The sequence below is a fragment of the Microtus oregoni genome, unplaced genomic scaffold (assembly GCF_018167655.1).
Source record: "Microtus oregoni isolate MIOR12 unplaced genomic scaffold, Mior012 000071F_ref0000514, whole genome shotgun sequence".
NCBI lineage: Eukaryota > Metazoa > Chordata > Mammalia > Rodentia > Cricetidae > Microtus > Microtus oregoni.
The window spans coordinates 6,408,867-6,435,963 of NW_024543978.1; the positions used below are offsets into that span (position 1 = coordinate 6,408,867).

General features: G+C 48.8%; 2 protein-coding genes across 10 annotated transcripts; one reads left to right on the forward strand and one right to left on the reverse strand.

Moving 5' to 3' along the window:
- Positions 1–1,018: 1,018 nt before the first annotated feature.
- On the reverse strand, positions 1,019–12,089 carry Cstf1 (cleavage stimulation factor subunit 1). Of its 7 annotated transcripts, none has more exons than XM_041641738.1 (6): positions 11,957–12,089; positions 9,953–10,147; positions 7,105–7,382; positions 6,771–6,968; positions 5,684–6,074; positions 1,019–2,854 (listed from the first exon to the last, which is right to left on the reverse strand). In XM_041641738.1, exons 2-6 carry the CDS (start codon positions 10,119–10,121, stop codon positions 2,595–2,597), a joined length of 1,296 nt encoding a protein of 431 aa, XP_041497672.1. In that variant the 5' UTR covers positions 10,122–10,147; positions 11,957–12,089; the 3' UTR covers positions 1,019–2,594. The 7 variants fall into 7 exon arrangements, with proteins under 7 accessions (XP_041497672.1, XP_041497670.1, XP_041497673.1 ...); XM_041641736.1 differs by having other exon boundaries at positions 9,953–10,150; XM_041641739.1 differs by lacking the exon at positions 11,957–12,089 and adding an exon at positions 11,785–11,853 and having other exon boundaries at positions 9,953–10,150.
- Aurka (aurora kinase A) lies at positions 12,073–26,835 on the forward strand. Of its 3 annotated transcripts, none has more exons than XM_041641746.1 (9): positions 12,073–12,187; positions 14,654–14,700; positions 16,321–16,579; positions 18,066–18,120; positions 18,839–19,030; positions 19,970–20,108; positions 22,838–22,986; positions 25,803–25,977; positions 26,064–26,835. In XM_041641746.1, exons 2-9 carry the CDS (start codon positions 14,659–14,661, stop codon positions 26,247–26,249), a joined length of 1,197 nt encoding a protein of 398 aa, XP_041497680.1. In that variant the 5' UTR covers positions 12,073–12,187; positions 14,654–14,658; the 3' UTR covers positions 26,250–26,835. The 3 variants fall into 3 exon arrangements, with proteins under 3 accessions (XP_041497680.1, XP_041497678.1, XP_041497679.1); XM_041641744.1 differs by lacking the exon at positions 12,073–12,187 and adding an exon at positions 12,257–12,344; XM_041641745.1 differs by lacking the exon at positions 12,073–12,187 and adding an exon at positions 12,283–12,360.
- Positions 26,836–27,097: the final 262 nt, after the last annotated feature.

Genomic DNA, 27,097 nt, shown 5'->3' on the forward strand with positions numbered 1-27,097 from the left:
TCCACACGTTCAAGTGCTAGCTGCATGGAGCTGAATGAGGCCTCTGAGCACCCAAGGGACTCACAGCTCACAACAGTGACTACCTTCAGGGCTAGAGCTGAAACCAGGCTCCCCATACTGCTTTTCTAAAGAAAACTGAGATACAAAGCAGAGTTTTCTTGAACTGATCTGAAGGAAGGGGTCCATACCCAAGTCCTTTCTGTTCAGAGAAGAACAAAGCCCGCTGGAATGTACCTAGGCCTTCTAGAACAAGCTCCAGGCTGTGAAACACATGGCCCACCCTTATGGCTTAAGAACTGCCATTCAACTGGCAAAGGCTCATGGCAGTCTCCAAAAACACAAACTAGCTTACGTTACTGTTATGTAAAAAGTTTATTTTAGAAGTCACATCTTTAAAAAAATAACAGGTTGTTCTGAGCAGATAGAAAATCATCATTCAAAGGTCGGGGGTGTTGTGCACAATTATCAAGATGTGAACACCAAGTCCGTGCAATGTTCTTGACATCTACACAAGCTAAAAAACGTGAACGTGGCTTTTAAAAGGCAGGGGAGAGGAAGGGATAGAGGGAGGGGAGAAAACTATTTTGGAAACAGAGAAGAGAATTTTGATCTTGTAAATGTTAGTATTGATTCTCCAGTCTGAAACAGCCCTGAAAAACGTATAGACAAACAACATTATATAGATCCAACAGGTTACCTTTAGGAATATATATCTATACACATACACCTTTGTGCACACACACATACACTCATGCAGGTATGCAAGTGTGCATGCACGCGAACACACAATAACAATTAGGTAAATGGGAGGCCATGCATTTGAAAGAGAGCAGAGGGACATAGTGGAGAGTTTGTATGAAGGAAAGAGAGGGAGAAATGTTGTGATTAAATTATAATCTCAAAAATAAATTAAACACTGTTTTGAGTAAAAGATCAAGGCCAGCTAATGATCATACTTTTTACAATTTGACCTGTATCTTCTAAATGGAAATAAAGTTGCATCTTGTGTTTTTTTTTAAAAAAAAAAGAAACCACAGCCATTGAGACTAGCCCAGGGACTGTATGAAGTGGCATTATTATTTTAATTCTCAAGTGCCAGACAGCACGCCTGCTGGGAGTGCAGGCAGGGACAGAAGTGGCGAGCCTCTGCTCTGTGGTGTTGTTACGGCATGAACACAAGAGGGAAGTCACAGGAAGGAGTGGGGAGCCTACGGGCAGAGCGGCTGTTCTTGTCCCTAGCCAGTAACTTTCTTATACTCTTATGGGTAGTACCCCGAAGTGACCACGCTCCAATACTGGAGAACCAGAATACAAAATAAAAGTGTAAGCTCACACTTACTGTGGATACAAAAATACAGCTTTTCAGGATTGCGACCCCAATCCCCCACCCCAGTGGTGAGGCTGGAGCAGAATGTTTGTGTCAGCGTCCCCACAACACAGCAGTGACCTAGTGTCTATCAGTGATCTCACTGTTTCCAGGTACTTCTGTCCAGGTCCCCAGGGAGTCTTCTTTAGGAGGCTCCAGGGCTGCTTCACCTCCGTGCAGCTAGACAGAGATCCCATCAGCTTCCCAGACACTTCAAGTGAGACATACATCAGATAGCACGCCTCAGTAACCCCTCCCCCCCAAGAGCGTGCTCCCGTGTACCCCCATTAGAAGCTTCTGTCAGGCTGGGGGCAACAGCAGGCTCTTGTGGCTTAGACTGGATACAGTTTTGATTATGTATCCCATCAAATCATTACCATCCATTCTGTTTGTTTGTTGAGACAAGGGACTCACTATGTGGTTCTGGCTTCCCTGGAATTCATCATGTAGACCAGACTAGGATCTCATAGAGATCCACTTGCCTCTGCCTCCTGAGAGCAGGATTAAAGGCAGGCCTAGCCCAGGCTGGTCTCAAACTTGCTATTTAGCCAAGGCAGGCCCTATGCTCCCGATCACCCTACTTTACTGGGCTTATGGGCCGGTCACTGTTCGGAGCGGTGAGCGGTACTAAGAGGACGCTGCAGGAAATGGCAGATAGGGCGATGGAAACTCTTAGGTTACTGAAGTGAAGAAGAAGGTACAGTGAGGTTTTGGATCTGAGCTTTATTACCAGGGTGACGTCACCTCAGAATGGGACTGGGACCCTGCAAGGTGGTTCCACACGGCACCAAACCGAGGTCCTCAGAGCTGCAGACCGCCTCATGGGCCGAAACACAGCTGGAAAGGAAATACAAAGGGGGCAGGGCAGGCACAGAGGTCACAGAAGAGCCTGAGGGCACTCCTTGTGAGAGTCCTGGCTGGCCGCGTAGAACTTCCAGTGTTCTGTCCTTCTCCTGGACCAGTTGAAAGACACGGCAAGTCCTGCACTTACGGAGCCGGTGGGAAGCACACCGGAATCACGGCAGCAGACAAGTCCACAGGTCTGTTCCCAACTTCTCCCACAATTCTCCATCAAGGTCAAGAAAAGAGCTTCCGCGTTCAAACCCAAGGCAGGAGCCAGGCAGTGGCACACCCACCACAGATGGTACAAACTGCTCACTCCTGCGGCTGGTGGCAGGACACAGGGAGGGCAGAGTCCTGAGACAGGAACCCTAGGAGTGGGGCTGGCTCAGTCAGTGGTGGACCTCCGGTACCAGAACCGAGCTCGGAAGTCATCACTGCACGTCATGAAGCCAGGGTTGGTGGGCGAGTGCACAATACAGCGCACGATGTTGTTGTGGCCCAGGGAAAGCAGGTTTCTGCGCTCAGCTGTCCTAGAGTCCCAGCAGCAGAGGCTGATGGTCCTTTCGTCCGGCAGCAAAATATAGTCCTCAGTGTGGTTAAACACAGCCTGCGTCCGGTGCACCTGCCGTCCACTCAGACCTGCGCCTGTCACACAAACCAACATGTTAGCCTCTGGACCAAGGGGTAGCCTTAGACCCTCACAATGTTCTAACGCTGTGCCAATATTGTCACCTCCAGGCTGACCACCCAAGGTAACCAACCGCTTCCTCTGAGGCACTTGCAGGCAAACGCCCACCTTGTACTACGTCATTCATCTCCTAGTTTAAGCCTGTGGTGTTGGGCACTGCCTAGCATCACTAACGATGTCTTGCTGCTGGGCATTCAGCTTGCATCCACTGAACAGTTTGTAAAATACTGCACACAGCGTCCTATCCTCAGGATAAACTAACGGCACACCACATAAGTGCCCACCTTTCAAAGGGAAGCTTTATCACTTCATGACTATAAATAGCAGTCATTTATGCTGTAAATACCATGTAATATATAAATATTAAAATAGCCAGGGCAGGGCCGGGCGATGGTGGCGCATGCCTTTAATCCCAGCACTCGGGAGGCAGAGGCAGGCGGATCTCTGTGAGTTCGAGACCAGCCTGGTCTACAGAGCTAGTTCCAGGACAGGCTCCAAAGCCACAGAGAAACCCTGTCTCGAAAAAACAAACAAACAAAACAAACAAACAAAAAACCAGCCAGGGCAATCCACTACTTAATGAGGCTATATTTTAGTGGGCAGTCTCCCAAATACCCTTGCACTTCTAACCTCAGAAACCAGAGCTCATGTGCTACTTTCATTCAGAGTTCGCAGTGCAGATCTGTATGTAGGAGGGAGGAACACGGCCACAGAGGCAGTTAGTGGGGTGTGCACTCCTGAGGGGCCGTGCAGATCTGTATGAGGGAAGAACATGGCTATAGAGGTAGTTAGCGGGGTGTGCACTCCTAAGGGGCCGTGCAGATCTGTATGAGGGAAGAACATGGCTATAGAGGTAGTTAGTGGGGTGTGCACTCCTAAGGGGCCGTGACTTTGGGTAGATGCTTTCCTACTTCAAGTCTTTTTTTTTTTTCTCAACTCTCCAGCGCCTGCCCATGAGGGTGCTGAGGAGTAAAGCAAATGACTCACAAACCCCACCTTGCAAGTGCTCAGGAGACGCTGCCAGGAACATTTATCTGTAAGGTTTGCACAGTACCAGCTGCAAGGCAAATCTACTCAGTGCTGTGCAGCACTCTGGATTCTAATTTGCACCTGTGTCCGTTCCTAACTTCCACTGACTCCAAGTAATGGTGACAGACATCAGCCTGTGTGCAGTCCATGGACTTACTGAAGTAATGGTGACAGACATCAGCCTGTGTGCAGTCCATGGACTTACTGAAGTAATGGTGACAGACATCAGGCTGTGTGCAGTCCATGGACTTACTGAGTAATGGTGACAGACATCAGGCTGTGTGCAGTCCATGGACTTACTGAGTAATGGTGACAGACATCAGCCTGTGTGCAGTCCATGGACTTACTGAAGTAATGGCGACAGACATCAGGCTGTGTGCAGTCCATGGACTTACTGAGTAATGGTGACAGACATCAGCCTGTGCGCAGTCCATGGACTTACTGAGGAGTGCGACAAAACACCAACACGACACTCATCACCTTTCTGAAACATCCACCAAACGACCCGTCAGTCAGATGTCTCACCAACAACACAACATCCCTTTGAGTCACAGACGGTTCGATGAGTCAAAGATGGCCTCACTTCTACTACTTCTTGGGTTTACGGGAAGGCTGTGCATTTTATAACCAACTTTCCATTTAATTTCTCTTACAAAATACGGCAAATTTTAACTCTCTTCCTGTAAGTTTGGGCTCATCTTTTACCTATCTATCCATAGCCTAGCTATAGATTACAAATATTGACCCGTCTAGTACATATAAAAACACATGATGAATTTAATACATCCAATGTCCTCTTTGGGTTTCCCCTGTCTACCGCTATCTCAAAACCACTCTGCATTCTAAGTAAGTCTTCAAACCAGAATGGAAACCCTGGCATGCCAACTGTCAGGGTGCTGACTTGGGAATTAGGAAATCCACAATGTATACATTCCTTCAGAAAAAAAAAATTGCAACTCTCTACTAAATTAAGCCAATAAATCAGGTGTCTACAAAACTCCAAGCTCTTGGTAGCAGTCCAGTTCATGCCTGTCCCAGCGCATCATTCCCTGGAAAGCAAGGACTGTCACTTGTAAATGGAACATTTTCACGTTCACTCTGATGGCTTCTGCATACAAGGAGCACCTGGTTTTAAGAGATGTTTTCCAAAATGATACCATATAAAGTATCTAAGCTACCAAAGATAATGACAAAAGTGGCTCTTTAGGCAACTAGCTTGTGCCACAGACAGGACCAGTGCTGCACCCTAGTGGCTTGAATGTCACCAGCTCTTCTATGTCCCTCTCCAAGAGGCTCAGAGAGCTTCTTGACAATACTCTGCAAGCTACAACCTTGGCGTGCTTCTTGTAGTGAGACCCACACATCTCACAGGAGAGGAACTTCCCAGACGATCCTGTCAAACAACACTCTTAGCTGCTGTGGACCACAATAAGGCGCAGCAGCAAACTAACACTCTCTGTACCCAGAGCTGAACTGAGCATCATGCTGGGCAAATTCAAGACTTACCATAAAAGAAGCCCACGGGCACAGACGCTACAAACTGGAGACTAACAGTAACTAGTGGGGGAACTGAGCTGGCTTTCTTTTCTTCCTCTCTGCTGGGTCTACTTTATACGTGGACACCGGTGATCGCTTGCAGGGGTTTCCTATATTGGCCTAGGGGATGGGCCAAAGGCCTCTCTGAACTCCTTTTCTCCAGTATATCCAGTCCTCAGGAATCTGATCCCCAGGAAACCCCAGCATCCCTTCTCACGCACCTGTGTACCTCACCAGCGTCCGCCCTGTGGATATCTCCCAGAGCTTAGCTACAGAGTCTTTTCCACTAGAGAGGATGTACTTGGAATTCTTGGAGAAAATAGCAGAACAGACTTCTGCGCCATCGTGAGCTTTCTCAAAGGTTGTGATGCAGCGATTGGAAACGCCATCCCACAGCTTGATGCAGCCGTCCTTGCTGCCAGTGACGTACATGTTGGCACTAGGATTGTAGTTAACGGAACAGATGGCATCGGTGTGCTGGTCTTGGGGATTGCAAGAAACGAAACACTGGAAGGTGTTGATATCATAGAGGCGGAGTGTAGGATGCTGAGTCCCAACCAGGATAAAGTCCCCAGAAGGGTGGAAGGAGATGGAGCGCAGCATTTCAGCTTCCTGTGAGGACAGAGGCACAGTGTCAGTCACCAGACCTGACCAGCATGCCGAAGGAGGCAGGGGGACAAATGCACATCCCGGGATGCAGAAAACTTACTGGCCAGTTACTCCATAAACTAGACAGGAGGTCACTGGCGAATGAACATGGGGTGAAATCAGACAGACCCTTGCAAATGAAGAAAGGGAGCTGCCCTCATGAGCTCAGAGGTGAAAAAACCTGCTCCAGGGCAGTGATACTAAGGAAAACCAGCCAATGAATGACGGAAGCCGCTTCTGAAACATTCAACAGTTCCAACTGAGAACACTGGTGGCTTAAGTTATACCTTTAGGGAAGTTTTTGTTTTTTCCCAGTCCTGGAGCTTGAACCCGCAGTATAACAAAAGTGACCCATCCCTAACCCCGCTTCAGACAGGGTCTCACACTATAGTTCAAGTTGGCAAAGAATTGACTATGTGCAGGCTGGTCATGAATGAACTCGTGTCAATCCTCCTGGCCCAGCTCATCAGCAGTCCTATCTGGGCAGAGGACAGCCATGACCCACACATCAGTGGAGTCTGGTAAAGTGGCACCCAGGGCTTATCCTTTATAGGGTGATCACTGAGACCACCTGGAAAAAGTCACAAAATACCCGAAACTAAGAAAATAACCATAAAATACTGTGTCTAAATAAAAGTCAAGGCTCCTCTGATCTCTAACCTGAATGTACTTGAAGGCTCTTTTAGCAGACGGTTTGGAATAATCAAACAATTTTAGAGTATAATCCCTTGAGCCCGAGGCCAGGATCTGTTCTGTAGGGTGAAAAGCAAGACACGTGACTTCATCCACGTGGTCGTAAAGAGTTCGAATCACTGGGTGGTTCTCCATGTTCTGTTGTGCAGTCTCATTCATCATGACCTGGACCAACAAGAAAAGGAGAGATAGATGCTCAAGGTACAGAGGCACTTGGTCCAAGCCCACAGTCCCACGGGGTACACCAGAGCTGGTGAGCACACAGCTGCCTGTCTGGAGCAATGGTAGGCGGGAAGGGTACCTCAATTGGCATGGCACTTTTGGCCAACATTCTTTCCGTGTCCAGTATCTTTATGGAAGCATCAGCGGAGCCTGTGGCTATCAACTGCCCGTCTCTGCTATAGGTGGCCACGCGGCATGGGCCTTTGTGGGAAGTGACATAGCAGGTTTCATACTCGGAAGCCTCGGGCGACATTGTCTGGACATCTGCATCAAACTCCAGGTCAATCCCTGTGCCAGGGGCAACTGTATCGGAGCGACCAATTGCATACTGAACTGCAGAGTCATCGTTTTCCATCCCTGGAGAAACCAAAATTAAGAGCGTGAGAAAAGCTGTTAAGTGCAAAGACAAGCTCCGGGTCTAGGGTGGAAACGATGTCTGCCACCACCACCAAATGCTCGACCAGCCATGCACCCTGCCCATCCTGTGTGCGATGCACACTGCTGCAGGCAGAATTCATCTTTAACACCACAAAGCAACAGCACTGTAGTTAATTTATTTTCTCCATTTAGAATGGGGAAACAAAACTTAGATGCCTTTCTTTCTTTTTTTTTTTTTTTAAATTTCTTCATTTGCTATGTATACAGTGTTCTGCCTACATGTATGCCTACTTGCCAGAAAGAGGCACCAGATCTCATTACAGATGGTTGTGAGCCACCATGTGGTTGCTGGGAATTGAACTCAGGACCTCTGGAAGATGTTCTTAACTGCTGAGCCATCTCTCCAGTCCATCTTTGCTTATTTTATGGTGTTGGGGACAACCCATAGCCTCACACCTACCAGGGTCTACCCTATCACCGAGTTATATCTCCAGCACCGAATTCTAGTCTTTAGGGTTGTGATCAGTTAGTTGCAGCTTTGGGGTGAATTAGTGACATGCTTTTGAAAGAATGCCATACTTAAGTATACTGAAGTTTATAAAAAATATGTTCGTTGGGTGTTACAAAAGTTGCCTGTGACCCCAGAACTTAGGAGGAAGAGGCAAGAGAATCATGAGTTTAAGATCCACTTCACCTACATATTGAGCTCAAGGTAGCCTCGGAGATAAGAAATCCATTAGCAAGCAAATAAAAAGCTGGGAATAATGGAGCCCACTTACGGGAGGCAGAGGCAGGTAAGCCGAGGTCTGTCTGGTCTATATAATAAGTTCCAGGACAGCCAGGGCTACATAATGAAATCTTGTTTTAAAAACAAAACAAGGAGGCTGGAAAGATGGCTCAGTGGTTAAGAGTACTTGCCCTGAGACTCAGTTCTCATTACCCACATGGTAACTCAAAACCATCTATGATTCCAGTTCCAAGAGACTGGAGAACTTTTTTTGCCTATGTGGGCACCAGGCACTCACATGGTACATGCTCATACATGCAGGCTAAACACTCAAATACATAAAATAAAAACAAACCTAAACTAAAAAAAAAAATTTAAAATCAAAATAAAACACAGAGGTGGAGACGGCTCAGCTGTTAAGAGCACTGGTTGTTCTTCCAGAGGATTTGGGTTCAATTCTTAGCTAACAAATGTCTGTAATTCTTGTTCCAGGGAATCTGACACCCTCTTCTGGCCTCCAGGGACACTGCACACATACAGACCCAAACTAGCAAAACAGTAATAATAAAAATCACTCCTCAGTAATCCCCAGAACAAACAAGAAAGTGTTGGACTTAAAATAACCTCACCTATCACATAAACAGTAAATGTAACTGGTATAGGAGGACTCAAAACACGTGAAGAACTTTTATGGCCTCTTCCCAAACATACAACTCTTGCTTTTCAAAACAAACGCCGGCGTGTACTACTGGGACTTGCCTGGTTGTTTAAACACTCACAGTTCACCAGAACAAGTCTTCAACATTGTATTGCTTCCACATTATACATTTTTATGGATATCTAGAATTAAAATCTTAAATTTAAAGTTAAACATTCAAATTTTCTCTGTGGACCATTTTAATTTATCCCGCCCCCCCCCGGACAATTTCATAAGTGGCATTATCAAGTCAAAGGAATAAATCTGTTCCGTGTGCTGCTATCTTTTCTGTGAACACATCTCTTGTTATGTACGCTTTCATAATGACTCAGAATAATGTTAGAGTGTGTGTCTGTGTGTGAGCTGTGGAGACCACTTCCTGACTGAAAGCATGCTTAAATACAAACTTACCATCAACGTTGGCAGTGACGTGGACACAGCTGGGTACAGGGTAAGGTAGGTGCCAGGATATACCAATGGAAACACAAGGCCCTGATGGCTACAGAGATGGTGTGTGTGTGTGCCAGGATATACCAACGGCCAGCACAAGGCCCTGATGGCTACAGAGACGGTGTGTGTGTGTGTGTGTGCCAGGATATACCAACGGCCAACACAAGGCCCTGATAGCTACAGAGATGGTGTGTGTGTGCCAGGATATACCAACGGCCAACACAAGGCCCTGATGGCTACAGAGACGGTGTGTGTGTGTGTGTGTGTGCCAGGATATATCAACTGGCCAACACAAGGCCCTGATAGCTACAGAGACGGTGTGTGTGTGTGTGTGTGTGTGGAAATGATTCAAAGGACAAAGTCACTTTCAGATAGGATGTTAGGAGGGAAGCGGATCATGGTGGCAGAGTAACTGAGCAAAGGAGCATGGGGAGACAGGGGCAAAGGCAAGAGCAATCGGCCATGACATCTGAGCTGAGACCTGAGGGGAGTGTCCAGGTGATTTGTACAAATAGAACCAGCTTCATCACCTGGACTTCAGTGACCCTTTAAGTCCTCATCTCTGAACTTGGCACACACTGGACACTGAAACCACGCAGAATAACCTCAGAAACTGCCCTTGGCAGACATCTACAACGTCACTCTGGGATGTGGGAATCCGCACTCACAGTTTACCTAGTTTGATGAGGTGCAGGAGCTGCTCCGAGGGCGCGCACACCGACTGGGGCTTGATCTCATTGATGAGGCCATTGGCAATGCTGATGTAACCGTCATAGAGCAGCTGGCTAATGATCAGCTTGTAGAGCTGCTGCCGGTCCTTCAAGCCCACTTTGGTTCTGTACATTTTGCAGAAGAGGACAGTTTCCCTGACTGCTGCAAGAGTAAACAGGCACTGGTGAAAAGCAGAGGCACTCCTCAGCTACCAGCAACGCGGATCTCCTCGGCCAGGAGCAGCCAGCCTGACTAGCTGCATTATCTTTGGACGGTCACCCTGTTTTCCTTGGCTCAGGTTCTTCTGCTGTTACCTAAGTCACTGGAGGTTAATCAAGATGGTGCACAGAAATTGCAGAGGTGGGTGCTTGCATACAGAAACTATACAAGCCATGTCACCAATGGCTACAGTAGAACCCTTCACTATTTCTCTCCTCTGCTAAACTACCCACTTGCAGCCTTTCTCTGTTGCTATCCCTTCTGTTAGCACTGGTGCCCGCGATAGGCAGACAGCTAACACTCTGTAGACGCCTGGAGTACTTTACCTTTCCTTTCTCACCAGCAGGACTGTAAATCTCCGAGTGACATTTTATTATTTTAAAACCTATTTTCTCTGGGCGGTGGTGATGTACGCCTTTAATCCCAGCACTCGGGAGGCAGAGACTGGCAGATCCCTGTGATTTTGAGACCAGCCTGGTCGACAAGGAAGTCACAGGCCAGCCAGAGCTGCACAGTGAGACCCTGTCACAAACAAACTTAAAATGATACCACCAGAACAAACAGAAAATGTAAATCTGGACAGACTGTGCTCTCAGTTTCATCTGGAAGGGTCGAAGCTCTCCAGTCCGTGAAAACAACCCAAAACTAAAGGTGATGGCTTCCATATCAATTTGTGCAGGCAATTTGATAATTATCAGTATGTGGCTAGATGTTTGACTACAGGAATCGAGGAACAGCAAGCAAGAAGGTGGGACTGGTAATAAGGCCAAGGGTTAATGTTTGCTTAGCCTGCCAGATGCCCTAGACTCAGCAACAACAACAAAAAGCCCTGCACAACAGTAACAACGACAACAAAAAGCCCGCAGGGCCACACACAGCATCGTTCTGATGGGGTGTCCTCAACAGGTAACACCAATCAAGCACTTCGTACTGCCAGATACGATTCCAGGCACCTACTTGGCATTAGCTCACTAAACGAAAGTATTCAATATACTCGTGCACTTACGTAAGAAATGTACACAAATCTACTCTTGCATAAGACGCCGGGACACAACAGAGGAGGAAGTAAGTTCCAAGAATCTAGGAGACCGGTTCATCCAAACTAAAGTCAGCCTCCGATAGTTGAGGGCAAGCCTGCGCACTCCGGAGTCCACAACTTAAACTACTGAGCAACCATCTCTTCACTTTTGCCAGGGAACACCTGGGGCTGTGCCACGAGATTTAAGGGGCGGGGGAGTGGTTGAGCCTTCACTGAATGCCCCACGAAACTTCCAGTGGAGCACAGGTCTACTTAGAGGCTCTCCAGTTCGCCAAAAGGAACTCTCAGGCACGAGGCAGGAAGAGCCCGCCCCGGGGATGTAGGGGACCCAGGGACCGCTCAGGCGGGAAGCAGGGACCGAGGCCCTTGGAGGCTCGGGCTGCAGGCCTGGCCGGCCAACTCTGGCACACGGACTCGGGGCGTACGGCCTCTCGCCATCCTCTCCGCAAGTTGCAGATAGTTCACGCAATCAACCACAGACCCCAGCCAACCGCACCAACCCGATTCCCTATGGCCCCTCCTACCCACAACCCCGTACCCCCGATCAGGGTCTCGGTCTCCCGTTCTCTTCTAGAAAAATGGAGGCGCGAATCGTGCCTGATCGATCGCTCTGAGTGCGCACTTACTGCGCACGCGCGAAGGGCACGCAGCAGAGCGCCGAGCAACCTCCCGATCACTCGCCAGCCTGCCCTTCTCGCCATCTTACTCACTGGCACGTTCCGGACGCTCATTCACCGCCTCCGAGCCGATCACCTTCGCGACAACCCTGAACCCACACGGCTGTTGTGTGACCGGCAAACGCCTGATCCGGGGGAGCACGGCGAGCGACAGAACGGCCACAGATCGGACAGGCCGTTGGCTCACCACTTCCGGGCTCTGACGGCTCAGTGCGCTTGCGCTCCAGTTACGCAAGGACCGAGCTTCCCGTCGTCGCGTTCACGGTGAGCCAATCACAGGACGCTGTCGCTTTGCCTCGAGCCAATCAGCTTTCGGAGCAGAGGGTGCAACTCCTATTTTAAAAGGAGAACCTTTGAATTGTAACGGCTGAGCTCCCGGGATCGCTTGAGGCTTCGGTCGGAGTCAGGATCCTGCCCGTGGGTAGGAAGGGGACCAGGTGGGCGAGGGAGAGCCTGGGTGCTGCAAACCGAAGGGGAACGTTGAGTGGCATTGGGGCAGGGGGCTGTCTCAGTAGGTTTGCATTCGGTGTAAGAAAGATCCAGATAGCCTCTTCCCTCCTTGGGTTTCGGTTCCGGTGGGAATGAGACCCAGACCACCAGCCGACCGAGTAATTTGCAAACTGGCGGAGGTGGTATGGGTGCAGCAGCTGCGACCTACTGGGGACTGATTGTGGTGGAGAGGCGGGGGTCTAGATGGGATCGACTATGAGTGAGAGCCCCCTTGCAGAGACATACGCCCAGAACCGGTGCTGCCCTCACCTCAGCCTTTTGTGCAGTTGATGGCGGGACTACTTGAGGGTGTGGTTCAAAGTGTAGACCTGTTAAAGCTCAGTTTATAGAGTATCCTGGAAGCCCTGGGAGTCCACACTACTGCCTAAACCCTTCATGGTAGCCCCTGTCTTTAATACCAATAACGAGGAGGTGGAGGCAGGTGGATCAGAAGCTAAAGGCCGTTCTCAGAGACACAGTCCGTCAGAAGCCAGCCTGAACTATATGTCACCCTGAATCAACAAAAATAGTTAAAACAAAAAATTAGCCTCCCCACACGCCAGATGTGGTTGCTCACAGAGGCAGTCTGAGGCAAGAGAGTAGAGCCTTTCCCAAAAGTGGGGCCTGTCTGTAAATGTAGTTCAGTTAGCAGAGTGCTTGCCTGGATTCTTGGATTCCACGTCCTGGATTCGATTCCTTGCACTTCATACACTGGGCATGGTGAGCATGCTTGTAATCCCAGCACTGGGGAAGTGGAGGCAGGAGGATCAGAAGTTCAAAGTAATCCTCCGCTATAGCATGTTCAAGGCTAGCCTAGCCTGGGCTACATGAAGCCCTGTCTCAAAAACAAACATAAGGCAGTGTCTGGTCCCAAATTCCTTTAATCCCAGAACTTGGGAGCTGAGGAAGAAGAATCTCTGAGTTCAAGGCCAACTTGGTGTACACTGTTCCAGACCAGCTGGGGGCTACACAAAGACACCTTGTCTCAAAAAACCAAAACCAAACAAAATCCTGGCTTCACTTGCAGATGTAGGAAATAGAAATCTCTTAGGGTTAGGTCCCTGGTGTAGCTAATCATGGGAAAGTTAAAATGCAGGGTCCTTTATTAAAGCTAGCATCTGGGCCCAGGAGCTCCGTTCCCTAACAGGCATCTAGTGAAGTGGATACAGCTATCTTCCCTTCTGCTCCCAGCTCCTGCCTAGCCTCCCTAATCTTTGCATTATGGTCCCTTCAGTCACACACTTAGTTGTTTGTCCCTCTGCCAGCAAGCATATGTGTGGAAAGGGGAACCTGAGCCTGCTGTGCCATGAGCACTTTCTTACTGGGGGGTTGTAAACCCTTGAGCTGAATGGGGTCTGTAGTGATGTTTCATTTGTATTTTAATAAATAAAGCTTGCCTGAAGTTCAGAGAGAAAACAGCCCCACTGATCAGCCTTACAGACCAGGCAGTGGTGACACACCTTTAATCCCAGTAGCCACACTAGTTTGCTACAGAAATCGGGCATACTGGTGCACGCCTTTAATCCCAGCCCTAGAGAGGAATCTAATCCTCATTCTGAGGATTCCTGGAGGCAGGGTTGCCATTTCAGACCGAGGTAGGAGCCAGTGGCTGCTGCTTTGCTTTTCTGACCTTCAGGCTGAACCCCAGCATCTGTCTCCGGGTTTTTACTAATTGTGCTACAGGGATCTGTGAAGGTCATTTGATGAAGACGAGAAGGTGAAGGACTCGGTTTGGGGGGTAAAATGAGGCCAAACCATGAGGGTAGGGGAAAGGGGACAAGAGTGGTGAGTGGCCAAACCTGTTCTCTGGGAATAAAGTTAGTGCTGAGTTTGCCACAGTAGGGGAAGCTGAGAGACTGGCAATGCAGTGGAATTCAAAGGGCCCAATGGGAATGGGTTTGGAGGAAGAGAAGAATAGGTGAGCTTTGCGGCTCCAAGAGGGATGAGAGATGGGATCACGGCCCAAGGCAGTGGTGGGGCTAGTGGGAGGCTGTGTATGGTGGACATTAGGTATTAAAGCACAAAGAACGTGCCCTGGAGGGGAGAGCATGAGAGGATGTGACGAGATGCAGCGATTGTCAGTGGGAAGGGGCCTCATGCATGCCACATGCGTGTCAGCGTGTTTCACTTGTACCGAGGAAAGGGCGAGGTGCACACGTACAGAGGTCTGCCCGTACAGAGGTCTGGCACTTTAAAGCAGGTGGCTTCCTGTAAGTGAACGGCTCTTGTTTCTCTCTGCAGGTGACATGGACAGATGTAAAGAAAACTGCGGTTCCAGGCCTGCTAAGGTAAACAGAATTACCCGTGATCACGATTGTATTTTTTAGAAATAATTTTGAAGTGAAATGCATTGTTTGTGTGCACCCGTGCGTGTGCCATAGCGTAGGTCAGAGGGCAGCTTGCATGCATAGGTTCTTTCTACCACGTGGGTCAGGGAATCTAACTCAGGTTGTCAGGCTTAGCTTCTAGAGTCCTTATCCACTGAGCCAAGGGGGCTGCCCCTGTAGAAATGATTCTGGTATTGGAATTCTTCCCACCCTTGCTTTGGGTGGAAGCTTAAGTCCCTTCCTGACCCGGCCTGGAAGCTTCCATCGGTGGGCCTTTATTTCCTGACCCGGCCGGGAAGCTTCCTTCGGTGGGCCTTTATTTCTGCAGGAGATGGCTTTACACTTGAGACCGCCCATCTTCCGAGTGAGTGGATCCTGGGCCCCACCTTCCCTTCTACTGCTTGGTGTGGGCCTTAAGAGTTGTTTAGGAATTGGGACAGTACTTACATTTGTTTCTTTTTTGTCAGAGTCCTCCCTTTTTTCTTTTTGAAAACTCAACTTCTTCATAATTTCTTAGGCATTTTAGTTTTGGAGATTATACCCTACCCCCCCCCCACACACACACACAGGGTTTCTCTGTTAACAGCCTTGGCTGTGCTGGAACTGCCTGGAATTCACAGCTTTGGCAGCCTCTGCCTCCCTAGTGCTGGGATTATAGGTGTGCACCACTACCCTCAACCCCTGGGTGGAAGTTACATTCTTAAATATTTTGTTGGTAGGGTGTGATGGGCACACCTTTAATCTCATCCCTTGAGGGCAGAGGTGGGCCGACTGAGACAGGCTAGTCTGTTCTATGTAGAGATCCAGGCTGGCTAGGATTCATTGGGACCCTCTTGAATAAGTGCTCTGAAAGTAAAACCCAGGTATTAACAGAATACTAGTAACAAGCTTATTGGAAGCCTAGTATAACTTTAAACTGTTTTGCAAAATCGCTTGAGGTTGGTGCTGTTGAACAGTCAGATTTCGTTCAGTCTTTTTCCTAAACATAAAGTTGTTACAAGGTTTGGACATGAAGTTTTGGTAACGCTTGAGTCTGCTCCTGGCAGATGGTCTCACTGAGGTGCTGAGGCTGGCCTAGAACTCAGTGCTCCTCCTGCCTTAGCCCCCCAAGTACTGGGATTACAGGTGTGTGTGCACCAGTATCCCTGGCTTCGGAGCTTCAGTGTTTCCACCCTTGGCTGGAGGCTGAGTTCCTGAGTGGTTAATAGAGGGGACTTTTGGGGTGAGGGTGGGAGGTGCCCTCCATCTAGCCACATGCATATTAAAATAGCTTCATCTCCCCTCCTTTTAACTTTATTTTTTTTTTTAAATTTGTATTTTATGTGAATGAATCCTTGCCTGCATGTATTTCTGTGTACCGTGTGTATACCTCACACTTAAGGCCTGAAGAGGGCATCACATCCCCTGGATCTGGAGTTAAGGGTCCTCCGAAAGGGCAGCTAGTGCTCTTAACTGCTCAGTCATCTCTCCGGCCCCCATTTCCGTTTGTTAGCCATGATATTTATGAGTCTTAGATTAGAAGTGAAACTTGGTTGAGTTCTCAGGATACCAATAGCCATGATGTCTTTCTCTCCATCTCAGACCACAGTTCCCTTTGGTCCAAAACGAGTCTTGGTGACAGAGCAGATTCCTTCTCAGAACCTAGGATTGGCTAGCAGTGGCCAGGCCCAGCGGGTCTTGTGTCCTTCCAACTCCTCCCACCGTGTCCCTTCACAAGCACAGAAACTGGCCTCATGTCAAAAGCCAGTGCCAAAGCAGTTGCCAGCTGCCAACGTTCCTCGACCTGTCTCCCGGCTCAGCAACCCCCAGAAAAGTGAGCAGCCCCAGCCCACAGCCTCTGGTAAGCCAGTCTTTTACTGCCTTGCTTGGATGGTCATACTTTTTAGTTCTTCAAAAAGCAAATGCAGAGATTGGCATTTACTTTGAAGCCCTAGCTTGTATGCCATGTATGTCGAGAATAAAGAGAAGATGGGATGATTACAGACGTAATGGCTAGCCCTGCCAGGGGAAGCTACTGCAGGTTCTTTGGAGCAGAAGGAGATGTTGGCTGTAAGGGAGGGGCTGCTGCTGGTTGTGGGGCGCCTGGGAGGGAGGCTGAACTTAAACTGCAGTGGCTGGAGCAGGGTTAATGTTTGATTATTTAGCAGCTGGTAGTGCTTGCTGGCTCTGAGATGATAGCCAGCCTTGCTCAGCATCTCCAGCCCTTGTAGCCCCTTTATGTGGTCTCCAGTTATTGGCACACTTCTACAGAACGGGCTAAAAGTCAGCAGTTAACTTCTAAGACATCACCAGAAAGGAGAGGTGTCATGAATTTGCCACTTCATTTAGGAAGCAGACTCAAGACAACTGGGTGATAGATGCGACCTGGAGGATGAGTGGGGAAGAGGCAGCTGTGATGGTGAAGGAAGAGAGAAAACTTAAACTCCTCAGAAGGACATGGTGTCTGTAAAATAAGCCATGGCAGGCAGACAGTCTGGAAGAAACCCATTTAAATTATGTGTGTATATGCCGGTCCCCTAAAGGGTGACAGTGGAAGGGCCAGGTGGCTGGAGTATGTGCCTGGGTCATGGTCCTCAGGTCCCGCAGTGGTGATATTGAACACATGAATCGAGAGAATGGTTCATGAAGGAGAAATTAGTTTGGACCCATAGTCATGTGACCTGAGTGGAGCTGCTGTGCTGTTTGAGTCTCGGGTGACAAGGACATGTCTCACACATGCGCAGCTCTTGAAGTAGCACCCGTGGTCCCTAGATGTGCCACTGTCACATCTTCTAGGCTAGCGTGTCTTTGGAAGGAGGGTGACTGGCTTGTGCTCTCTTTCCATGATGATAATTTGTACGCAGCGCTGCCCCAGCAGGGGTGGAGAAGGTGGCGGGGGCAGCTTGTGAGTGGGATGCTCTGGTTTCTCTGGAATGTCTTCCTGGGGGAGGCTCCAGGATGAGGATGAACACGCTCGCTCTTGTTGGATGAGGGCCTGCTCATATTCGCTCTAGAAAGTGAGACCCTCACACGGCAGACCATGGTTTCTGGCTTAGTAGTCTCCCCAATGGAGAAATGAAAAGCCAGGGTTATCATGCTTGATGCAGCTCCAATATTTTGGTGATGATTTTTGTTGTTTGTTTTGTTTTGTTTGAGACAGGATTTTTCTGTGTAGCCCTGTCCTGGAACTTGCTCTGTAGACTGGGCTGGCAATGACTCACAGAGACCTGCCTGCCTCTGCCTGGCTATGGGACTATTCTTTGATTTATCTCTGTTCACGGATTTTTTTTTTTTTTAAAGAAGTATATAGTTGCTCTAAAAACAGTATTTTAACTTATTTCATATAGGAAATAATTCTGAAAAGGAACAGGCATCAAAACAGAAAACTGAAGACTCGAAAAAGTAAGCTTTCTTCCTCTTCTACCAGAACATCACCTGGCTGTGGCCCTGATCCTAACACATCCTCATTGCCAGAACACCACCCGGCTGCGCCCCCCACCCCCATCCTAACACACCCTCAGTATCAGAACACCACCAGCTGCGGCCACCGATCCTAACACATCCTCATTCAACCAATTGACCAGGGGATCAAAAGTCATTTTTCCTTCTTTAATTACCTTTTTCATAGAAAATTTTATTAAAACTTTATTTGTAAAAGTAGTAAATAGAAAAACATCACACGTTAATATACAACACAGACCTGAGGACTGTACAACTCAGTGAACTTGTACACAGTTTGTGAAGCCATTTGGATGGCCTGTTGGGTCTCTCCTGCTTCATCAATGGCAGTGCCTCTGTGTCTCCCACCAGAGTGACTCCCTGTAGCCTGTTGGATTCTCTGGGGCTATGCAGGGAGGAGGTCCCCACACCGTCCTGAAGGGTGTGCTGTCGTCCATACTGTTGCTGTCCTGTGGTGGTGAGGGTTGTCTGTCAGTCTGTATTCTGCAGTACAGTGCTGCTTTGGGCTGGGGACGTTGGGCTTTAAGGTTGTGACTCATTCTGGTGGTTCCGGGTTGGTGCTTGTTAGTGTCCGTACTAGGTGTCATCTGAGCGGATCAGGTCGGCTGTTTATTGGAAAGTGGTGGAGATTTTCTTCATATTTAAATACATTACTTTCTAGGAGGCAGTGGACTCTGGAGGACTTTGACATTGGCCGCCCCCTGGGTAAAGGAAAGTTTGGAAATGTTTACTTGGCAAGGGAGAAGCAAAGCAAGTTTATCCTGGCCCTGAAGGTGCTGTTTAAAACTCAGCTGGAGAAAGCAGGGGTGGAGCACCAGCTTCGAAGAGAAGTGGAGATACAGTCCCACTTGCGGTGAGTGGCCCTCCTGCCACAGGAGCAGGGGACCAGTGGGAATGATTAAAGCTGCTGTTTCCCGTAGATGCAGGGGATGTGGCCCTGAGGCTACATCACTCAGGTAGTTGACTTGGGATTTCTTTCCTCAGGAGGAGAGTTAGGGGAAGACTATGGTTCAATAGGTGTATTTTCTTTTGTTTTCCGTTTTGGATCTCTGTTGTAGGAGGAGCGGGCCATGTTCCCAGCACCAGGCTAGCTTAAACCCCAAAATAACCACATAGAAATTGTATTAATTAAATTATTGCCTGGCCTATTAGCTCTAGCCTCTTATTGGCTAACTCTCACATCTTGAGTAACCCATTTCTGTTAAATCTGTGTGTCACCACATGATTGTAGCTTACCGGCAAGAGTCTAACCTACATCAGTCTCAGGCAGGAGATTCATGGCATCTGCCACACTTCCCTTCTTCCCAGCATTCTGTTCTGTCTACTCTGCCCACCTAAGGGCTGCCCTATCAAAGGGCCAAGGCAGTTTCTTTATTCAACCAATGAAAGCAACGCAAATACAGAAGGACCTCCTACACCAGATCTCGGTGTTTTCCAAGTTTGACTCATGCCAGCCCTGAAGCTCTGCTGTCTGGCCTGCCATCACCTGGCAGGCTGTGAGTGGTGCTGTCACCTCTGGCAGGCTGTGCCCAGCCACCTGGCCCCTGCCCACAGCCAGCCCGTCTACCTTGGATGTGTCTTCTGTTGGCACATCCCACCCCTCAACACCTAGAGATTGGTGTTCAGCTGACAGTTCCCACTAAGAATAAAGATGTCTGGAAGGGAGCGGTGTGAACCACACCCAAATATGTTTGTGTGGGTATGGTTAAGGTGCTGTTTTCTTGGGTTGGCTCGGCATTCGGTACACCTGGACTCTGGAGCCAGGTGTCACGGTCTCCATTCTTTGTTGCAGGCACCCCAACATCCTCAGGCTGTATGGATATTTCCACGATGCCACCAGAGTTTATCTAATTCTCGAGTATGCACCCCTTGGGACAGTCTATAGAGAGCTCCAGAAGCACTCCAAGTTTGACGAGCAGAGAACGGCTACCGTAAGTGCTGTACTGTCTGGGCTCCCCCTCTTGTCTCCTAATGTCCCTTGCTTTATGGTTCCAGGGGACTGTCTTCATAAAAGGGCTCATGGGACTGAACATTTGGAAAAATCAAGGCTGCTTATACCTCATGTATAGAGTGGTTGGCTTTGTGTGTGTGTGTTTCTGTGGAAATGTAATCTAGTTCTGCTCTCCCTTGTCATCTCCCGTGTGTGTGTCTGTGTCTGTCTTTGTCTTAGGGTTTGTATGGCTGCGGAGAGACACCACGACCAGGGCAGCTGTTACAAAGGAAAACATATAATTGGGGTTAGTCCATTGTCATCATGGTGGGACATGGTGCTGTAGCTGAGAGTCCTACATGCTGCAGGCAACGGGAAGTCGATTGAGACACTGGGTATCTTGAGCATGGGAGACCTTAAAGCTGTTCCCCACAGTGACACACTTCCTCTAACAAGGCCACGCCTCCTAATAGTGCCACTCCCTTATGAGCTTATGGGGGACAATGGCATTCAAATTACCACAGTGTTTATTTTAGTATAGTTCTAGATACAGAAATCACAAGAGCACCGAGTTTCTGTGCGCCCCACACCTATTTCTCTCCTGCTAACAACTGTAGTGAGTGTCCTACTTTGGTTGTGACTGGATCAGTGCTGGTGATGACTGGCGTAGCGACGTCCACGCTTTCTTCAGAGCGCATTCATTTCCCTTGTGATTAGGAAGGGACACGTGTGGGTCCTGAGGAAGAGCCCGGCACCAAGCTCACTCTTGTCCCACATCCCTATGGCACATTTATAATGTGACAGCCTGCTAGGTGGTAAGCTCGGTGCCCTGTGCCTGGGTGAGCTTTGTCCTTTGCTTCTGCTTAAGTCAGTCTCTCCCTCCCCATGCTGAGCTCTCAGCCGCTAAGCACGGTCACCCTGAGGAGTGGAGAGTGGAGGAGGGCTGAGTGGAGTGGGAACTATTTGGAGTTTGGGCCACGAGGTTGCTCTTCCTGTCATGAGTTCTTTTTGGATTTATTTTTTGTATTTGAATAGTTTGCCTGCATGTTTATCTGTGTACCACATGCACAGAGGCCAGAAGAGGGAGCTGCACTTTCAGATGGTTGTGAACACCTGTGTGGTACTGGGAACTGTCTAGAACTTCTAGAAGAGGAGCCCCCCCCTCCCTCTCTCTCTCCTGTCTTTAACTTAAAATGCAGAGGGACTTGTTTTATTTTGTTCCATTGTTGGCTGCTGGGAGCTCTTCTTTCTTCTATGTAAACTGCCATTGTGGGGCATTGGGCTCCATGTACTTTCTCTGGTTCAGAGTGCTTAACTTTTCCTTCACTTCTGGGCCTGCCCCTAGAAGCAGCCATTCCTTCCGAGAATGTTCCTGGAAACTGAGTTCTGGAGACTAGGGCGGGAGCTCCTCCTGCTGAGCTGTCGATGCTTCTAGGTCCTTAGCGGCAGAGGAGAGCGTCTGTGTTTGCTGATCCTTTCACCTTAGCTGATGCAGCGAGCTGGACTGCTGCTTTCCCCATTCATGTGGGCCATTGTGGGCTCCCTCTCCCTGGGCCACACTGTACACTGCCCCCAGCGGTGAGAGCAACACCCACCGCCTCCTCACTAGTTATGTGTTCCTGTGTCTATGTCTTACATGGTATGCTTGGGTCAGCTGGTGACAGTTTTGTCATTGAATACCAGACCCCTCCTTGGGCATTTGCCATCGGGATTTTGGACGTCAGTGGTTCCGATAGGGTGTAGTGGTTGATCTGGGTTTCCTGGTATCACATGACACTGGCTGTTTGTCATATATATATATATGCCTGTGTCTTGTTTTTATAGTGCTTTTTTCCTGATTGTTGTATTTTATTTCCTCCCGGTCTGAGCTCCCCCCCCCCCCCCCCGTGCTCTTCTCCAGGCAGTCTGAGGTCTCGCGGTCCTTAAGGCATAGCTGCTTTTCTTTCGCAGCCTGCTTCCCGCCTGCTGGAATTACAGGCTGCTGTCATGCTCACTTGACGCTTACAGCAAGCAACCTGCACTAATCATTTTCTTTAATTGGCCATTAGTAAGAAATCATCAACCAGGCAGTTGTGGCATACACCTTTGATTCTAGCACTTGGGAGGAGAGAGGCAGGCAGATCTCTGAGTTTGAGGCCATTCTGGTCTACAGAGTGCGTTCCAGGACAGCCAGGGCTACACAAAAATTCTGTGTTGAAAAACAAACAATAAGAAATCTTCTGTTTGACCAACTTTCTTCTCAAAGGTAAATGACGAAATTGTCCATTGGTTTCTGATGTTACCCTGCTTCAGACTTTGTACGTGGACAAAACATCATCTATATATTTGCGCTTCTCCATTTAAGATTTCAGTTCAATTGTGTGCATTGAGATATAAGCCAAGAATATTTATTCCCTATTAATTAGCATAGCACCCCCCCGTTTACTCCTCATGTAATTTAAGAAACTGCAGAGCAATGTAAGGGGTGTAGTCCCAGTCCCACAGCCTGGGAGGTGAGGGGGACGCGGTGCCAGGGAGTACTGGCTGACCCTCACTCCTGCTGCCCATAGCTGCTGTTGCTCTGGCAGTGTGCAGTGGGTGCCAGCCTCATTGGTCTCTACTGTGAGCTACAAAAGAATGAGTTTACTTCAAAAGCTGAAAACCGTGTTAGTCTTCATTGGATCAACTTTCACAGTTGCCTGGCTGCTTTACATAAAGCTAACGCTGCCTTCAATGCTTTTTCCCCAACAGTACATCACCGAGTTGGCAAACGCTCTGTCTTACTGTCATTCAAAGAGAGTCATCCACAGAGACATTAAGCCAGAGAACCTGCTTCTTGGGCCAAATGGAGAGTTGAAGATTGCAGACTTTGGGTGGTCTGTACATGCTCCATCTTCCAGGTATGGGAGTCCAGAGGTGGAAGCCCTGAATGGGGGGTGGGGTGGGGACTGTTGAGTAAATGCTAGTTTACTCTGAAATAAGGGGCCTTGGCTGACCTAGGAATACTTGGGACCACTGTAGATTTGATAAAGCTTTTTTCTGTGACCATTTGGGCTCTGGCACTCTAGGCCTTAGCTTACAGGTTCTGAATATTCCGAGAGGCTAATGGAAGAGGGCGATGAACTTAGAGGTCTGGCTGATGTATGATCGATAAACAAAGATGCACTCTGGGGGGACTTGAACTGGGGTGGTGAACAGAGCGAAACCATGCAGTGTTGGTGCAGTGGGAATTAGACCTTTACTGTCTCCTCTCAAGCTGAGGCAGGGACGGCGTCTAATGCGACAGTTGAAAAGGAGGCAAACTTTGCAAATCAAAGTTGGGTTTGAGTAGCTTTGATTTTTCATGTGAATGGGGTGTCTTTAAATTTTAATCTACTTTATCTGTGTTGGTGTTTTGTCTGCATGTCTGTGTGAGGGTGTCAGTTCTTCTAGAACTGGAGCTACAAACAGTTGTGAAGTGCCACATACGGCTGGGAATTGAACCCAGGTCCTTTAGGAGAGAAGCCAGTGCTCTTAACTGCTGGGCCATCTCTCCAGCTTGTGAATGGGGTGTCTTCAAGCATGCTCCTGCTGTCAAGGTCTTGCCCACTTTGGGGATTGCTTTTTAAAATATTACTAAATGCCGCTTTTTAGGAAGCCTGTTAGAGGTTGGAGGAGAAAGCTCAATAAGTAAAGGTGCTTGTTGCTGAGCCAGTTTGGTCTTGGCTTCATTGGGTGGAAGGGAGAGGACTGAATTAGGCCAAATTGTCCTCCCACCTCTCGCTCTGTGATGTTCTCTTGACGTAAGCACGCAGTCAAAGCACACAAATAATGTAGTCTTGAAGATTAGTACCTGTTATAAGAGTTGGCACAGCCTTTAGTCCCAGCACTTAGGAGGCAGAGGCAGGTGGATCTCTGAGTTCGAGACCAGCCTGGAGCAAGCTCCAGGACAGGCTCCAAGCTACACAGAGAAACCCTGTCTTGGAAAAAAAAGAAAAAATGGTTAGTGCAGTTTAAGGTCACTTCTGTTTGTCTTCAGCTGCAGTGTGGCAGGTTTTTTTGAACTGATGACATCAGTGGGCACTTCTGCTACCCAGTGAAATCAACACCAGAGAGCTGTAGGTGCCGTGGAGCTGTGCGATCAGCCTGGACTGTGATCTGTCCAGTGGTGGCATCAGGATAGAGACGGCTTGCAGGGTTCAGGCGAGACGATAGGAGTGGGGATTGTCAGCTGCTCCAGCTGCCTCTCAAATTCAGTCCTCATCAGAGATGCTGAATTTTGGGGCCCATCTTTTGAGACTCCCACAGAGGGCTTGTGGGGCACCAGGCATGAATTGCTGAGTATGCCCCTGCAGTATCTCAGTAACATTTGCTTCCATTGTCTGCTCCTGGCTTGTTCCAGCTGTGGCTTTCAAAACACAAATGGATCAAAAATGCCGACTTGGTGATGGCAGCACAACAGCCCACAGCAACATTCCAGAGCCCTGGACACCGAGGCATCGGCTTTGTGGGTATTTAGTCAGCCACAGCATCGCGATGCCTCAGTACATTCCATAAGACAGGTGCCCTGCACAGTCACCGCCATTGTGACCACCATGGTTAGCTGAATTCTTAGTAGCTAGATTTCTCTAGCTGTCCATGATGTTTTATAGCTGTTTTTAAATCAGAACACCCCCAACCCCCACAGCCCTCCCTCTGTGGCAGGTGAGAGAGAAGCTAGCCAAGCCCAGTGTGATGGTCCATACTTTAATCCCAGGAATTGAGAGGAGGATCTCAAGTTTGAGGCTAGCCTGGTAAGACTAAAACAAACATCTCAGCCAGGTGTGGTGGCACATAGCTGTAGTCCCAGCAGCAGTTAGAAGGCTGAGGTCGGGAATTCCTCCTTGGAGACTAGTCTGGGCCACATAGTAAGGCACTTTAAAAAGAAGGTTTGGAGAGGGGTTTAGCTGTTGAGAGCACTGGCTGCTCTTGCAGAGGACCTGGGTTCAGTACCCAGCACCCATGTGGTGGCTCAGAACTCTCTGTAACTCCAGGTTTAGGAGACGCAGTACCCTTTCCTGGCCTCCTTGGACATAACATTCATGTGTACAGACATGCAGACAAAACACATGTAAAATAGAAAATTTCATTTCTAAGCCCCAAACCAAGAGCAGCCGGAGTGAACCTGGTGACAGACACTCCATGCAGTGCGTGGCTGCCTCTCCCATCTTGTAGACCCTTACATTTCCACGGCTTTGCTTTCCTCTCCCCCGCGTCACTAACACAGTCTCACTGTACAGTCTCACACTGTAGCCCAGGTGGGCCTTGGAATTGAACCTCTGTCAGTCCTGCCTCATCCCACCAGATGTTGGAATTACGGGGATCCGCCAACATTCCCAGCCTAGGATGATAGTGTTGCTTCTCTGAGAGCTCATGTAGAACTCCAACTATGGAGAACACTGCATAGCGCCTTTGTTTTCTGAGATGGGTTCTTGCTTCAAAGCCCAGACTGGCCTCCAAAGTTCTCCAGACTGTCCTGACAGGGTTACTGGGACGAGAGATTTCCAAGAGGTTCTGGAGCTGTTGCTGGGGAAGCACGATGGCTGGTGTGTGATCATACACACTCCCCGCCATCCATTTCGTAAAAGTGGGATATAGGTGAGCACCTGTCTGACAGCACTGAGCAGGGGGAGGGATGGGTGCTCATGCCACATTGCCGTGTAGGTCAGAGTGTCGACCCAGCTTCCTTCATTTTCAGGAGAACCACACTGTGTGGCACCCTGGACTACCTGCCCCCCGAGATGATTGAGGGCCGGATGCACGATGAGAAGGTGGACCTCTGGAGCCTGGGTGTCCTCTGCTATGAGTTCCTAGTTGGGATGCCCCCCTTTGAGGCACAAACCTACCAGGAGACCTACAGAAGGATATCACGGGTAGGGTGTTACTTTCAGTTCTTGCCAAGGGCTGCTGTTTATTCGTGTACACCTGACCCATGTCATTTTTATCATTTATATTTCAGGTTGAATTCACATTCCCCGACTTTGTGACTGAAGGAGCCAGGGATCTCATTTTAAGACTGTTAAAGCACAATGCAAGCCAGAGGCTAACACTAGCGGAAGTCCTTGAGCACCCCTGGATCACAGCTAATTCCTCAAAGTCTTCGACTGGCCAAAAAACCAAAGAGCTAACTAGCAAATCGTCTTAGAGAATTCGGAGCCATGGTCACTGTGCTGCTGTGAGAAATGCGCCATCAAGACCTGCAGGAGCATCATCACTGCCCCCGGTGCCCTGCTGAGCAGGCAGTCCCTGGCCTTGCATGCAGGAAGCCCCACCTGAGCAAGAACCATGCTGCTCTTCCTGGTTCAGTAATCTGGAGGAAGGTTCCACTGCAACAGTTCCCATGGCCTGTGACCCCCAAAGTGTCCTTGCTGGGGTCTCACTGTGGGAAAGTTCTCACTCTGGCCACCTTCCTAGTGATCACCTGTGTCCGTAGCCTTCAAGTGCCTGAGTGTGTGTGTAACTTATTGGGCCGCCAGGCCTGGGAAAGCTGTTGGAATGAATATGTAGTTTTCTTTTAAATGTTAAAATAAAGGTTTGTATCGCCTTTTCTTAAGTGGCAACCCTTCAGAACACTGGTTTTCAGCCTTAAGCCTGTATGGGATTCAGACCCTCAACCACCTCAATAGAGCCTGTGCTCTACCTGCTTTGGACTTGACTCAGGTGTTTCTAGATGTTATGGGCTGTTATGCTGGAGTTCTGTCAAGCACACAAACTTGTTAAATATATAAACATATGTATAACATCTACCTGGAGTACATGGAATCATTTGGTCACCTGGTCACTGTTGGCTAGAGTGAGCAGGTCTGCTTTTCTGCTCTTTTGGCTATGATCCTAACATGTCGAGTTTATAGCAGCCAATATTACCTGTCCATCAACCGGGGGTGGGGGGAGCTTAGAATTAGAGAAACAGGCTTTCACAGCAAACTCAGGACAGTAGATGTCAGGTGATGGAAAATGCAAGTGGTCAGTGTAAAACGTCAGCCAGACCATCCT